The sequence below is a fragment of the Biomphalaria glabrata genome, chromosome 4 (genome assembly GCF_947242115.1).
Source record: "Biomphalaria glabrata chromosome 4, xgBioGlab47.1, whole genome shotgun sequence".
NCBI classification, from domain to species: Eukaryota; Metazoa; Mollusca; class Gastropoda; family Planorbidae; genus Biomphalaria; species Biomphalaria glabrata.
In genome coordinates this window covers 3,816,376-3,833,076 of record NC_074714.1, presented here as the reverse complement: position 1 = coordinate 3,833,076, position 16,701 = coordinate 3,816,376, and the positions used below count along the sequence as shown (strand labels likewise).

At 37.1% G+C, this 16,701-nt stretch overlaps 2 protein-coding genes across 2 annotated transcripts in view; one reads left to right on the top strand and one right to left on the bottom strand.

The window, feature by feature from the left end:
- Positions 1-3,128, top strand: part of LOC106071970 (histidine ammonia-lyase-like) — a 32,973-nt gene extending 29,845 nt beyond the window's left edge. Inside the window, exons 22-23 of the mRNA XM_056027398.1 lie at positions 1,875-1,944; positions 2,871-3,128. Coding sequence (XP_055883373.1) covers positions 1,875-1,944; positions 2,871-3,035 — 235 coding nt within the window. The 3' untranslated portion in view covers positions 3,036-3,128. The remainder of the gene's footprint in view (positions 1-1,874; positions 1,945-2,870) is intronic.
- Positions 1-16,701, bottom strand: part of LOC106071962 (probable imidazolonepropionase) — a 207,720-nt gene that overhangs the window by 78,835 nt on the left and 112,184 nt on the right. The window lies entirely within an intron of this gene.

The window sequence follows — 16,701 nt, the reverse complement described above, 5'->3', positions numbered from 1 at the left end:
TTTTTTAAAAATTGCTTGTCTATAGCGCAACTTTCATGATTATAGCATGCTCAGAGCGCTTTGGTCTAATCTCATTTGTGGGCCAGTGGGGGAGGGGGTATCTGGGAGAAGGTTTCCGTGCTGCCTTTAGGCACAAATATTATTCTGCTCGAGCCAGCATTCGAATTTGAGCCCCCTTGTTAGGTAGCCAAACACCCAACTATTGAGGAAACTTGACTTACAATTGTGCATTACACATAAACAAAATTTTATAATAATAACAAATGTAAGTTCATACCCCAGTTTCCCTCCGACATTACATGTGATGTTTATATCAGAACGTTGGATTTCTTTGAATGCTGTAATTGCCAAGGGAACAATAGAAATTCTTATGTCTGTTTTTTTATACGTGTCTTGTATCGTCTTTGTGATGAGAAAATGTAAAAATGTAGAAGTCCTAACCCAAGAAGTCCTAACTCAAAAAGTCCTAACCCAAGAAGTCTTACTCAAGAAGTCCTAACACAAGAAGTCCTAACTCAAGAAGTCCTAACTCAAGAAGTCTTAACTCAAGAAGTCCTAACTCAGGAAGTCCTAACTCAAGAAGTCTTAACACAAGAATTCTTAACACAAGAAGTCTTAACACAAGAAGTCTTGACTCAAGAAGTCCTAACTCAAGAAGTCCTAACTCAAGAAGTCCTAACTCAAGAAGTCTTGACTCAAGAAGTCCTAACTCAAGAAGTCCTAACTCAAGAAGTCCTAACTCAAGAAGTCTTAACTCAAGAAGTCCTAACTCAAGAAGTCCTAACTCAGGAAGTTCTAACTCAGGAAGTCCTAACTCAAGAAGTCTTAACACAAAGAAGTCTTAACACAAGAAGTCCTAACTCAAGAAGTCCTAACTCAGGAAGTCCTAACTCAAGAAAATACAAGAAGTCTTAACACAAGAAGTCTTAACACAAGAAGTCCTAACTCAGGAAGTCCTAACTCAAGAAGTCTTAACACAAGAAGTCTTAACACAAGAAGTCTTAACACAATAAGTCTTAACACAAGAAGTCCTAACTCAAGAAGTCCTAACTCAGGAAGTTCTAACTCAAGAAGTCTTAACACAAGAAGTCTTAACACAAGAAGTCCTAACTCAGGAAGTCCTAACTCAGGAAGTCCTAACTCAAGAAGTCCTAACTCAGGAAGTCTTAACACAAGAAGCCTAAACACAAGAAGTCTTAACACAAGAAGTCCTAACTCAGGAAGTCCTAACTCAGGAAGTCCTAACTCAGGAAGTCCTAACTCAAGAAGTCCTAACTCAAGAAGTCCTAACTCAAGAAGTCCTAACTCAAGAAGTCCTAACTCAGGAAGTCCTAACTCAAGAAGTCCTAACTTTAGAAGTCCTAACTTTAGAAGTCCTAACTTTAGAAGTCCTAACTCAAGAAGTCCTAACTCAAGAAGTCCTAACTCAAGAAGTTCTTACCCAAGAAGTCCTAACTCTAGAAGTCCTAAATCTAGAAGTCCTAACTCAAGAAGTCCTAACTCAGGAAGTCCTAACTCAAGAAGTCCTAACTCAAGAAGTCCTAACTCAAGAAGTCCTAACTCAAGAAGTCCTAACTCAGGAAGTCCTAACTCAGGAAGTCCTAACTCAAGAAGTCCTAACTCAAGAAGTCCTAACTCAAGAAGTCCTAACTCAAGAAGTCCTAACTCAAGAAGTCCTAACTCAAGAAGTCCTAACTCAAGAAGTCCTAACCCAAGAAGTCCTAACTCAAAGAATGTTTCTTAATGTTCATAATCTTTTTGTCAGCTTGATTATGCAGTCTTTTTTTTTATTTTGTTGTACTCACACTGTTCCATTAGATTTTAATGTATTTTTCATGCCTACTTATTGACCAGTATTCCTTTTATATTTCTAGACCTTGGGACAAAGACAGATTTATGGCCCCTGACATTGATGCTGTAGCCAAGCTACTGCAGGAAGAGAAGGTGACGTGTCGTTTTGAGATTCTACAATTTGTGTATATTTATAATATTGAACGTTTAGGAATAGCTTAGCAGAGGTGGATGCATTACACTCATTCTTTGCAATCTCATAAAGAAAATACTAATGATTTGTTTACGTCAGATTTGTGCGGAAGTCATGTGTTAAGATACATTAGATCAAATACAGCGGTGTTTCCCAAACTGTGTTCCGCGGAACCCTAGTGTTCTGTGAGGCCTGAATGGGTGTTCCGCAAACTACTGGAACAATTAACTAGTAGGGCACCACGTGAATGAATCTTACTAAAAAAAAAACAAAAAAAGTTTTTCGCTTAAATCTCAATATGTGGGAAGTGTTCCGCTTAAATCTCAGTATGTGGGAAGTGTTAGGCTTAAATCTCAGTATGTGGGAAGTGTTCCGCTTAAATCTCAGTATGTGGGAAGTGTTCCGCTTAAATCTCAGTATTTGGGAAGTGGTCCGTTAGAGAAAGGGTTTGGGAAACATTAAATACAGTGTAAGCATTTTAATGTAGTTTAGCCGATTCCATGTCGACTGAAATCTGAGAGTATCCGAACTAATCATTCGCTAAAGATTGGTACATTAGGCCATTCGGGGCGTTATAATGTACTATCTACGATTTTTATATAGTCTGTAATCTATCAATATGCCGAGTCTCTTCATAATTTATACAAGTCTAAGTAAACAATTTTCTAGCTTTCTCATTTGTGAATGAAATCAATAAATTCAACATTATTTTTTCGTTACAAACTGCTTTGAACAGCCTTGTCAGCGAACGCACAGTGTAGGCTGTTCAGACTCAAGGTTCTAAATTTTTTAAACATGCAGTAATGTTTGAATTTTGTCAAAGCACGTGCGATAGAAGTATGCCGTCTCTCCCTGAACTAATTTACGTCATTGTTTCTATTTATAGATATGGACCAAAGTGAAGCCAATGATCGATCATTACCATTCTGTACAGTCAGTGGAGACGCGAGTGTTCTCCCCTACCACCGCCATGAGAGAGTCCATGAATGGAATCTCAGCCCCAAAGCGTCGCCGACTGGGCAGAACGACCTCCAATTCAAGCATTCGTTAAAACTACAAATACTGTGAATTTATATTGAGAATAATGCAATGAATGCACTCTTCTTTTTAATATTCGGTTGGATATTTTCTTTTTTTTTTTTTTCATGTCATTTAACTAAAAACTGATTTCCATATTTTGAGGCGTAAAGATACGGTATTTGAATATAATTCCTAGTCGAACTTTTGTTGCTTTAAATGAGAGGATAAAACTGTAATAGTTGTGCTGACAAGTTTCTGCATATTTTGTATTTTCAACGAAATTTGTATATCTGTTTTATCTTATTTATGGGTACTTTGCCTAAATGTATGCGGATTGTGTCCATTATAAATTATTCCGATGTTTTATTTTGGTAAAAGGTTGCTTTTATTTTCAGGAATGTGTTTTCGAGAAATAAAACTAATTAAGCTGATTTTGTTGTTTTATTTTGTATATAAATTTATTATTCATAAATATATTTTTAAAAAAATGTAGCTGCTATTTTAATAGCTAGTAGGCGGTTGAGTTGCAGACTTATCATTAGAAAATTCCTCTGTGGACACTAACGCAGAAGTTACTTCAAAGAAAAATGCAAATAGAACGCAATGTCCAACAAGAGGAGCTGATAGCGAGTGTTGAAGATTCAGATCATTTAATGTAGTAATACAGGGAATCCAAAGCTTCTCAATGGAAAAACCTGACTGCCTCTTAAAGACGCCCGTGCATGAACTACTTTTATTTCATACCTAACTCTAGTCTTTGGTTGGTACTACGGCGTTCTTGTCATTACGCTATAAAACCTAAACCCCCACAAAAAAAAAAAAAAAAACAAATACTAACTATTACGCGCCAGATTCTTATTTGTAACCAAACAGAAGCGCGGTGGCTGAGTGGTAAATCGGTTTGCATTCGAACCAGCCCAGGTTCTAACCCTGATAAAGATTGGTATTTTTAATTTCGGGATCTTTAGGGCACCTCTTTTAGTTGGAGAAAAGTAAAGGCGGTTGGTCGTTGTGCTGGCCACTTGACAGTCTAGTTAACAGTGGGCCACAGAAACAGATGACCTATTTTGGGATCTTTAGGGCGCCTCCTTTAGTTGGGGAAAAGTAAAGGCGGTTGGTCGTTGTGCTGGCCACTTGACAGTCTCGATAACCGTGGGCCACAGATGACCTTTATATCGTCTGCTCCATAGATCGCAAAGCCGGAAAAAGGGAATTTTTAAAACCGAACTGATTATATGAAAAGACTTCTTATTAGTTTCTAAGATTCAAAAAATTCTTTCATTCAGCTATTAACTGCATGTGTGTCTCGCATGATGCAAGCACTCCTGTGTAGTCTATCATGGTCTCTTTCTTTCTATCCATCTTTATCTTTGTTTTCTTTATATTTCTTTTTCTTTCATCTACTCATCAGCCCGACTATAAGTAACTAATTCTTTAAATCCAAACCTTTATAGAAAAAAAAAAAAGCCAACTTGCAAAGTTTTTATTAGGTAAAGACGTAGCCAGTACTTGCCAGGTTCCATTACTTATTGGCGTCCACAGTTCTCTCCCTGGAGATATGTCCTTTCATTTGAACAAAAGCCACAGGAAGTCTCGTACCAGAGACAAAATATCTTCAGACTCTTTTTCATTCGACTAGTTCAGACTTTCCTTATTATAGAAATAGAAAATATCGAATGTTCGTGATAGTGTAATGGTTATAGATATAGTACAAAATGTGAAATAATTATGGTTATAAAAGCCACACCTTAATCTTAAGATGTAGTTGTTTTTTTTTTTAAATTCTATTTGGTATAGTAAAATAAAGTTTCAGACCTTTCACCTATAGGGAAGATGATGTAAGATTCATTTTTTTGTGGCCCACCGTTAACGAGGGTGTCATGTGTCCTGCACAACGACCAGCCGCCTTTACTTTTACCAAACTAATATCAGGTACCCATTAGAGCTGGGTTGACTCAGAGACGCCCTAAAGATCCCTAAATTCAAAATCTAAGTCTTCACCGAGATTCGAACCCGGGATCCACAGTTTGAAAGCCAAACTCAGCCACCTACTTGGAATAGATCTAATCATAATATTTATATGATGTCAGTCTATTGTCAGACCAACTTGAAAACAAAAATTTAGACTAGAGCAGAAACATTGAAAAGACGTGCGTAATTAATTAATTAATAGTTACTTGTAATTGGAAAGCAATTAGTATTTTCTTTCTAGTTGAGACCGAGCGACACATGAGGTCTGTTGGATATGTCCTACGGCGGAATGAGTTATGTAACTAAGAGTTGTAGTGGCAAAGGAGGCCAATACGACGAAAGCTCAAGCGGACCGGACGTCCTCGTATAACTTGGCGCCACACTTTCATGGAGGGCCTCAAAGGAGTGGACACCAGGTGGGGAGAGGCTTCAGAGATTCCCAGTGACAGATCTTTGTGGAGACGGCTACAGCTTGCCACCCAATGCGCCGAACGACATTTGGGGATCTAAAGTTTAAGTCTGTGAGAATTAATATTGGCTGAATTAATTTCTCCAAAAGTTTATTCTTAGTAATTAATAAAGATTTCCATGGGCTATCTCAGACTTTGCTTTTTAATAAAAAGAGTTTTATGATAAAGCAAAACTAAAACAATATAGCTGTTATGCTTAATTGTCTACAATATTTTATTCTCTGTGAGAACAGAACAAGATGTCAGAAGTGGGATGAAACCCACGCCCACATTCATGGACCAGATCTTGAATCTACAGTATTTTATTTTATTCTCTATGAAAAAGCAGAACAATAGCTGCTAACCTTATTTACACGCCTTTAATTTGTTCTTTTGTTATTGTAAGTTGACCTTTTACAAAGCTTATATCAAATTCAATCCGTCTGTCTGTCTGTCTGGTACACATGTCTGTTCGCGTTATTTCTTCCACTTCCCATCCTCGGATCAGCTTAAAACTTTGCACAATTATTCATTGCCCTAACAAAGAAATAAAAAAAAACCAATTAATTAATTATCTAGTGGTAATTAATTAATTTTGGTTGATGTAGAAAAGGGAAATAAATAGTATAGTATTAAGATATATGGCTGTAAATGTGCAGTTCTTTCTCGTATATAAGATTTGTCTTACTTTTTTAAAATATGTTTTTATATTTTACTTGCATTCCCATTTAAAATCGTTTCAGTTATGTTGCAACAGGCTGGTCTAGCGTTACCATTAAATAACGCTAGACTATTTCTCTAGCATATATTCGCTACCAGTGGCGAGCAGCAATGGCATCGGAGCAATTCAATTTCAACAGTTGAATCTTCAAGGGCTTGACTGTAATTGGCGGCGACCCTCAAGAGTAATCTAATTGTGACGTCAGTAGCAAAGATGGTCGTGTAGATCTTTTTTTTTTCCCCCTACCATGTTAAACTAAGCTAGTGGTCTGCTATCGGTCAAACGATTGTGGACAACATTCTTTCTTCAAACCAAAGCTTATTTCAACTCTGTCTGTTAAAAACTGTAAACGCCCATTCTCGAATTAAGCTGAAACTTTAAACAATCATTTATTGTATCTAAAAAGAAACAACACGAATCAATAAAAAAAAAAAGTCAATTGTTTGTTGGTAATTGATTATTTCCGAAAAAGGGAAATAACTTCTACATTATTGAGATACATAGTTTTAAATGTGGAGCTCTTCCACTTACATAAAGCTTTTTTAAGAAAATAAAATTTTTGGTCATCATTAGAACTTAAAAAAATTTTTTTTTTATACGAAACAATGTTTATGCAAAATAAAGTGGCAAGAGAAGTTGTGAGGCCACTTGTTAAAGATGGGGGTGGCCTGGCCAGCTCTAATATTTCGTTTTTTATTGGTCCAAGTTTGGGCCACAAGAAACATGGACATGAACTAATATCTACATAACTGACCAGATTGAACAGAGCTAACAATTTCAGTCATCTTGAATCAATCTTCTGTATAATATTTATAATAAAATGGGATATTTCTTCAGGCCGCATCGGCCGCCGCAGTAGTCATATGGCTTTTTCTGTGTATTAGAGCTTAGAGGATTCTAGCAATGGAATTGAGATGCTACAGAAGGATCCTATGCATCACATTCAAAGACCGCATCACAAACCAAGAAATCAGAGACAGGGTTACTGTAGCGATCGGAGCCCATGACGACCTGCTAACTATTGTAAAAAGACGAAAGCTTAAAACCTTTGGCCACATTACAAGATCTACGGGGCTCGCAAAGACCTTCCTTCAGGGAACAGTGCCAGGGAAAAGAAGAAGAGGCAGACAGAAAAAGCGATGGGAGGACAACATTAAAGAATGGACAGGCCTGCCATTGAGAGAGGTTCTAAACAAGGCAAAAAAAAAAGGGAGGAATGGAGAAAGACGGTCGACAAATCTTGCTTGGTGCCCCAACGGTCCAACAGACTAAGGGATAGGTAAAAGGTAGGTAAAGGTAGAGCTTAAAATACGAACAAACATGGACCCTGTCCATTCCGTTGGCAACACCAGTGAAGTGCTTCCCATTTGAGCCTTTTGCAAACTTGTGTTATATATTGCTGCAGGCCTTTAGTCCTAATAAAGAAATGAAAAGATTAAGATTGGCCTTATTGTGTCCTCAGTTTATTCTTATGTGCCAAACCCAACACATACAATTACTATGAAATTCTATTCTGTTCTTTTCTATGGCCTCCTTCAGTCGCAATTCGACTATGGATCATCTCTTGGAAACAAACATGAATGCCTGGGCATTAGATGTGGTTGGAACGATGTCGCCCACATATCAGTTCCCCCCTTTTCACGCAGCTGATGTATCCAAAGTAACGGCAGTGCCGATACAGTTTGGAGTCAGCGGCGTCGTAGATTTTGCCAGGGTGTAGCACTGGGTGCTGCAAACTGCCTTAGGGTCGCCAGCTCCTAATTTTTCCTCAGGGTTGACTCCCGAAGCCTTTCCCATGATAGGGTATAGCTGCAAGGCAAAAGAGGTTTCGATTCAGAGTTTTCCTTCTCCTAGGTGGGTAGCTAACCATGGCTAACGAGCCCCTCCTGCCCTGGACTATGAAATTAATTTAAAAAAAAAGATTATTATAATAATAATTTAGTTGTTCAACTATGGCCTGTGTTTAGTGCACATGTTTTAAATTCTTCTAGAATGACCGAGTTTTTGGATATTTAAATTACGAAGGTTTTTTTTTTTTTTTTCTTGTTGGTACTTTTAAAACTTGTTTCGAAGATCGATTTAAAACTGTACCAATTTTTTTCTGGAAAGATTTTAAAAAGTCTAAAATGAAAGGTCGGCATTTATTATTTACTGTGAGATCAAAGCTTCTTATGACTAGCAGAGACCTCTGATTCCAGTTTGAAAAGTATATGGCTTAACCGTTTCAGCGTTTGAACTTTGACCTTTACCCAGGAGACTACTAACCGTAAGAATTGAAGAATTTCTTTTACTTAAATAAGTAAGTATTGTCACCGTTACATATACGTCATACAGAGATGCGTGACGTCGAGCGCAGACGAAGGTCTCAGCGCGGATGATCAGGGGCTTCCCAAACTATCGCTATGAGAAGGGTAACTAGACTTCCGGCAAGACAATTACATGTCCGTCCGTCTTTTTGGTTTTAAATACACGCTTAGCAGGTTTTAGCCTAAATTGTGAACATGTCTGGCTTTTTAATAAGTTGATTTTATAAAGATTGTTTCTTATTCATCAATTGGATTCAATTTTTTTAGATCTTCTGGTTTAACTCTTTCACTCTGTAATTATTTTTACACGCTTCGAAGGAATGCTTCATTTTGATCATTACTATTTCACTGTTATTTCCCCTGTTATGATTAAGCTTCAATAGCTTTTTTGTTTGTAATCAGAAAATGTTTTATTTGGTACAGAATTAAAGGAAAATGCATGCTCTTTTTATATTGCACTAAGTGGTGTTTATAAAATTAAACATTAATTTAATTTAATGAGGTCAAATAAACGATGGTATCGACGATTAGGAGAGAAAGAGTTAAAGATATAAAACTCACTCATAAACAGCAGAACGCTGACAGTTTAAAAAAAATGTTTTAATATATAGGTGTTGGTATATTCAAAGATGTTTTAAAAATTCAACAAAAATGTTTGTTACTCAGAGCTCCTCAAGATCTGTAACTTTTCATTTGCATTGGCGTTTATAATGTAAGCCTTGAAAGGGTTCTCTCTGATCGACGCCACAGTAGAGACAAGAGAGAAGTCAACTTTCCAGGGACATTTGTTTGTTTTGTTTTACATGTTTCGGATGTTCCTTCAGAGTTGAAGATAGTCTACTTCCTAGTCCAAACCTCCCGCAGGACAACGGGGGATGGGAGCGGGCAGGATTTGAACCCTCGACCATCGATAAATCCGAAGGACAGTCCAGCGCGCAAACCGCACGACCAGGCAGCCATTTCCCTCGGTATGAATCATTGTTTGAAGAACGGGGAAAAAGGGGGGTGGAAATAACGTACAAGATTTGTACCGGGACACAGAGAGAGGGGGAGATGATATAAGTGTAAGCTTAGGTTCGCTCTATGACAGGGGCGTAACTATAGACGCTTTAAAAAAATATTGCGTAACAGCAGCCATACAGCAAAGAGTCGAAACGAAGATTAGCTAGTACTCTTTGTCAGGGTTCAAATTATATATATTGCTTGGCTCTAGTTCTTGTGTTTCTTGACTTGGCTCGTTAGGGGTATGAATACTCAATTACACTTATCAATACTTGCTAAGTTACTCACATAAGAACAATTACTACTAGATACACTGAAACTCCAACTACAGATGTCCATTGAAATACGAATAATACTTTAATATTCAATAAGCACATAATGAAATCAACTTTCAAATATTATTAATCAACAATCACCAGTCCATCGACTTTCATGTTATATACATATATAAACACCAGTACAGGAAGCAACGTCCAACCTTCCTGGACCAGTAGCAAGACCTTACTGACCTAACACACTCTCTCGCACATTCAACGAAGACTTAATCACTCAGTTCACAACACGAGCAAGACTTTCCATTCATAACAAGGGGATATAACAATCATACCAAAATATCAAACTAACATTCATTCTCGCCATACTGACACTCTTGAGATATTTAATGTAGTTGGCAACGTCGATCTATAAATTTAGCGTCCTTGACATTGAATTGTTTTATATATTGATTTCAATATATCTCTTCGTCTTTTTGTTTTTTTTATAAAGATCTTTAAAAGTTTACCTTATATCGCTTCACATTTCTGAATATCACTTTCTGTTGTTTGTTTTTTTTAACTTAATCTCTTTAACTCTTTCTCTCCGTAATTATTTGACCACGTTTCGAAGGAATTCTTCATTTTGCTCATAACCATTTCACTCCCCGTGTTATGATTAAGCTTCAATAGCTTTGTTGTTTGTAATCAGAAAATGGTTTATTTGGTATAGAATTAAAGGGAAATGCATGCTCTTTTTATGTTAGACAAAGTCAATTAATTTATTTTAATTAGGTCAAAATCAACGATGGTATCGTCGATTAGGAGAGAAAGTGTTAAGAATGTAGAGCGGTTCTTTTTTTTTAACAAAAGTTATCAAAAGAGCAGATCACTCTGTCTAAAATTAGTCCTTAAAATCCCAAATAAAACAAATAGACTAATTCAAGGCAGTTTTGAAATGAATGACCAAAATTTTTAAACATTTAACGTTCAAATGTAATATTCTTATCTTAACACATTTTGTGTTATTCCCTGTGATATTATGGGATGTACTTTACTGGGAGCAAGATGATATGAACATTATCTCATAGAGAAACATGAACAAGATCTATTAGTTCATTCACTGCATGACTTGAACCTGTGGCTACATACGAGAGCCAGAGTCTGTACAGTGATGGAACTGATAGTGTAAGGAGTAATATTGGTTTCCAACGTCCCTTTACAATGTTCGTGACTTGGTCTCAAGTCTTCAGACACATTTTGAAATAGTATGTTGAAGAATCCATAATTCAAGTCAGTGAAAGAATTTTTTTTAAGTGGGGGAGATATCATGACATGAGTTTTGATGAGTTTTAGTCTGCATCAAGCCATCTCTTTTTCTCTTACTCTTTATCTCCCCCCTCTCTCTTTTTTCTCTTTCTCTTATCTCTATTTTACTCTTTTATTAGATTATTATATCTCTCTTGTTCTGTCTGTCACTCTCTCATTTAGTCCCTCTCTTACTCTCTCTTTTTCTCCATTACTCTCTGATACTATTTTTCCTGTGATTCGTCATCAGGTCTTGCAGAGACCTTCCTTCGGGGAACAGTACCAGGCAAAAGAAGAACAGACAGACAAAGAAAGCGATTGGATGTCAACATCATATAGTGGACAGGCCTACCATCGGAAGATATTCTGCTTAAGGTAAAAGACAGAAGAATGGAGGAAGACGGTAGACAGATCATGTGTGGTGCCCCAATGGTTCAGCAGACTAAAGAATAGGTAAAGTGCTGAATGTAACATATCTACCTATATCAATATCAAGAACCCTCTAATTTTCTTTCTTTCCATTTCTCTCAATCTCTCTCTTTATATTTTTCTACTCTAATCTTACTCTCTCTCTCTCTCTCACGCTTTCTCTCTCTCTCTCTCCTTCTTAGTTTCTTTCTCTCAACCTTACTCTCTGGGATGACTCTATAGTAACCTTACTCTCTGGGATGACTCTGTAGTAACCTTACTCTCTGGGATGACTCTATAGTAACCTTACTCTCTGGGATGACTCTATAGTAACCTTACTCTCTGGGATGACTCTATAGTAACATTACTCTCTGGGATGACTTTATAGTAGCCTTACTCTCTGGGACGACTTTATAGTAACCTTACTCTCTGGGAAGACTTTATAGTAACCTTACTCTCTGGGACGACTTTATAGTAACCTTACTATCTGGGATGACTTTAAAGTAACCTTACTGTCTGGGATGACTTTGGAGTAACCTTACTCTCTGGGATGACTCTGTAGTAACCTTACTCTCTGGGATGACTTTATAGTAACCTTACTCTCTGGGATGACTTTATAGTAGCCTTACTCTCTGGGATGACTTTATAGTAACCTTACTCTCTGGGAAGACTTTATAGTAACCTTACTCTCTGGGATGACTTTATAGTAGCCTTACTCTCTGGGATGACTCTATAGTAACCTTACTCTCTGGGATGACTTTATAGTAGCCTTACTCTCTGGGATGACTTTATAGTAACCTTACTCTCTGGGATGACTTTATAGTAGCCTTACTCTCTGGGATGACTTTATAGTAACCTTACTCTCTGGGATGACTTTATAGTAACCTTACTCTCTGGGATGACTTTATAGTAGCCTTACTCTCTGGGATGACTCTATAGTAACCTTACTCTCTGGGATGACTTTATAGTAGCCTTACTCTCTGGGATGACTTTATAGTAACCTTACTCTCTGGGATGACTTTATAGTTTAGACTGAACACAATAATCTCTTACAGAATTTTTCTTAGTCTCATAATCCGGTGTTTCCCAAACTTTTTTCCGTAACGGAACACTTTGTACATTCTGAGTATTTAGCGGAACACTTCGTACATTCTGAGTATTTAGCGGAACACTTTGTACATTCTGAGTATTTAGCGGAACACTTTGTACATTCTGAGTATTTAGCGGAACACTTCGTACATTCTGAGTATTTAGCGGAACACTTCGTACATTCTGAGTATTTAGCGGAACACTTTGTACATTCTGAGTATTTAGCGGAACGCTTCGTACATTCTGAGTATTTAGCGGAACACTTTGTACATTCTGAGTATTTAGCGGAACATTTCGTGCATTCTGAGTATTTAGCGGAACACTTTGTACATTCTGAGTATTTAGCGGAACATTTCGTGCATTCTGAGTATTTAGCGGAACACTTTGTACATTCTGAGTATTTAGCGGAACACTTCGTACATTCTGAGTATTTAGCGGAACACTTTGTACATTCTGAGTATTTAGCGGAACACTTTGTACATTCTGAGTATTTAGCGGAACACTTCGTACATTCTGAGTATTTAGCGGAACACTTTGTACATTCTGAGTATTTAGCGGAACACTTTGTACATTCTGAGTATTTAGCGGAACACTTTGCTTATATTTTAGAGAGATTAATTTCACGTGGTGGCCTACTAGTTAACTATTCCAATAGTTCGTAGAGCACCTACTTAACTCTTTCTCTCCTAACTGACGATAACAACGTTGATTCCACCAGAATTAGGTAAATAATTACGGAGAGAAAGAGTTAAGCCTCGAGGGTTACTAGGGTTCCTTGGAACACAGTTTGGGAAACACTGCCTTAATTATTAATGACGCGGCACTCAGAAGGAAGACTTAGTGACGTTGAAGTCAGAAGACTTAGAAGCGATGGAAGGCCTTTTAAAAACATCGACACACATCTCTTTATTTCATTGTGTAGTTTCCAAATTGAAAAACACACCAAGTTGTTTGTCAACTATTTACAAAGCTTAGATCAACTCGCTGCGTCTGTCTGTCTGGTAAATGTGAACACATTGTTTCTCCACTACCCATTCTCGGATGGCTGCCTGGTCGTGCGGTTTGCGCGCTGGACTGTCGTTCGAATTTATCGACGGTCGAGGGTTCAAACCCTGCCCGCTCCCATCTCCCGTCGTCCTGCGGGAGGTTTGGACTAGGAAGTAAACTATCTTCAACTCTGAGGGAACATCCGAAACATGTAAAACAAAACAAGCATCATGTTGAAACTTTGGACCATTATTCATTGTTCCTAATAAAATCTGAATCAGTACAAAAATTAACCAATTTTTTATATAGATAAATGGAAATAAATCCTACAATATTGAGATATATGGCTGTAAATGTGCACTTTTCCCCCTTTACATATACTTTATCTTTTTTAAAGTATGTTTTAAATTATTTTGATTGGTAGTTGAATGAACAGACTTCCCATTTTTTTCGTAGTTTAAAACTGTGTCTCTGAAAACTGTGAATAACCCAGATAAGGATCTAATTATTCATGTCTCAAGGAGGGACAACCCCATGTGGGCAGAGCTTACTCCCGAGAGAGAGACCCAAAAGAATATTACCAGGTTTAAAAACACCCAATGCTGTTTAATTAAAATAGCTCTAACCCTTCCGAGAGTTTGATCATTTTACAATCTGAATGTTATTTACATGTGCATACACAATTGACTGGTCATTAGCTCCTGGTTTATTTTTTAAAATTTTACTTTTTAAAAGCTTTTGACCTATATACATTAATCGACATTTTTTAAAGGTTTTCAAAAGAAGGCGAAACTGAAAAAAATTATACATATATATATATAAACATGGACACATATTTGCACGTGTTTGCACATATATGTTTATAAATAATTTAAAAAAACAACAACTGAAAACGGAACAAAATTTAAAACTATATTAGTCAGGGGAGATAATCTCTATGTATACACAGCTGTCGGCGTTGTCCAGAACAAGATACCTCTTTATGGTTTTCAATAGGCCAGGTTGTCATTAACTTTGATAAGGGAAGCCAAAATTAGCATGCAGGAGATCCTCAAAGAAAGAAATGACTTCATCTTTCCACGGCCGTGTTTATTTTCCCTTCCTTTGGGTGTAGGCGGGTTACGCCCCTTAATTTAAATATAGACATTAACCTTGGAGCCGAGTCTGCAGTGAAGAAATTGAAAATATATTTGGCAACAAATCCTTTAAATTTAGTTTAATTTAGTTCAGAGGCTGTTCGCGAGATGCCTGATAGTGACAGTTTGACAAATTGGCACTGCCGTGGCCGGAAGAGAGGGCAGGGATAGTGCGGCCGCATCCAATATTAGTTTCATTTGGAAAACAAGCGTCGCTTTGTAAGATTTAATACATGAAAGAGTTTTAAACATCTTTGATTGCAGATATAATATTTGAATCTATCTATCTATCTATCTATCTATCTATCTATCTATCTATCTATCTATCTCCCTTTTACGAATACAAACACAATTAATTAATTAACACTAAATAATTTTACTAATTGGTACTAATTGTTTTTTTGTTTTTTTTTAAAGATTCGTGTATTGTCTTCGACAATGAATAATCATGAGGAGTTTCCACTTGATGTCAGAATGGGAAATGAGAGAACTATTGCACTAATATAAAGGCCATCGCCATTGCACTAATAAAAAGGTCAATTTTTTATGGCGCACTGTTAACAAGGGTGTCATGTGGTCAGCACAAGGACCAACCACTTTTATTTTCCCCCAACAAATTTCAGATACCCATTAGTAGCTGAGGCGCCCTAAAGATCCCGAAATTAAAAAGCCCGTTTTTACCAGGATTCGAACCCGGAATCCTCCGATTCAGAAGCCAAGCGCTTTACCACTCAGCCACCGCGCCCCTATCATTAATATTAGATTAATATTAAACATTGCTTTTGTATCTTAACTGGCGAATACACTTTTATAGCCCTACCTTGCACAACGCCGTTACAGAGAAAAGATTTGAAATAAATGTTGACATTGTAGAAACGGAGTTTGGCTCATGTCTAGGACTTATGTAGAAGTTGTGCTCAAGGCAGACATTGTTGTAATGTATTTGTGATGTCAGGGCATGCCTTGGATAATTGAAAGCCCTAGGCAAGTGAAATTTGGTGGTCCCAAAATTAAATGTAAAAAATAAAGAGATAAAGAAACTACGACAAAATAAAATTAGACAACTTATTTAAAAACCTGCCCGCCTATATCTAAATTGACAAATAACTGAAATTCGTATATCGCGATTTCGTACAAGAAACAAAGTTAGACTAGTAAACATAAAGAGTTATAGTGCTCTACTATGTTTGAGAGTTGATATAAGGTTTAAAAAATGTTTAGTCCTATGCGAAGCCCCACCAATTACGCAGTATACTAGAGGAAGCCGAGAGGACCGGAAAGAGCTGGGAAGCCATTAAAAAAACTAGCAAGAGACCGTGGAGAGTGGCCCTATGTTCCATGAGGAACCCAACGGAATAATGATGATGATGATGATGAAGCCCCACCAATTGGAGGCCCTAAGCGGCTGCCTAGTTTGCCTATGCCTAAGGGCGGCCCTGATGATGTCCTGTAACTAAACATCGGTCCTCGTTGAGTTGCTGTCTTTAGATTTATTACCATACTAACACTATGCCAATTTCTGTATAGTTCCTATCTTCGTATCTTATACAGACGTTACTTAAAAAAAAGAAACAATATACTAGCAGTGAGGCCCAACCTAATTCGACATGCGGGCCAATTTAATTTTCGACACTCGTGTCGCGGGCCACATGACCGAAAATGTAAAAAAAACGAAAAAAATGACCTAAAAATATTTTTTTTCAGAAACCTAAGGATCTAGAACATACATTAATTGACTGGATATCTGAAAGTTATCTTTTTATGTACACGTCGGAAGACGGCTTCATTTGTCTACTCAAAATGTGAGAGACATTACATCTAGATTCATTTTCTGGTCTCTTTTTTCGTAAATGTTCCCATCGATCCTCCACTCTCCAGGCGTAGTTTAACAATCTTTGATCCACGGCTCAAACAAAGAATGCCGTCATATTTGTTTTATAATGCCGTTTACACCCTGTTGTTGTTTTTTTTTCTTTAAACAGCCACACTTAATTTATTTTTTACAAAAAATATATTGGCTTATTTTCATGTTCCACAAAAATGTTAGGGTCCTTTCACATTTCCTGGTA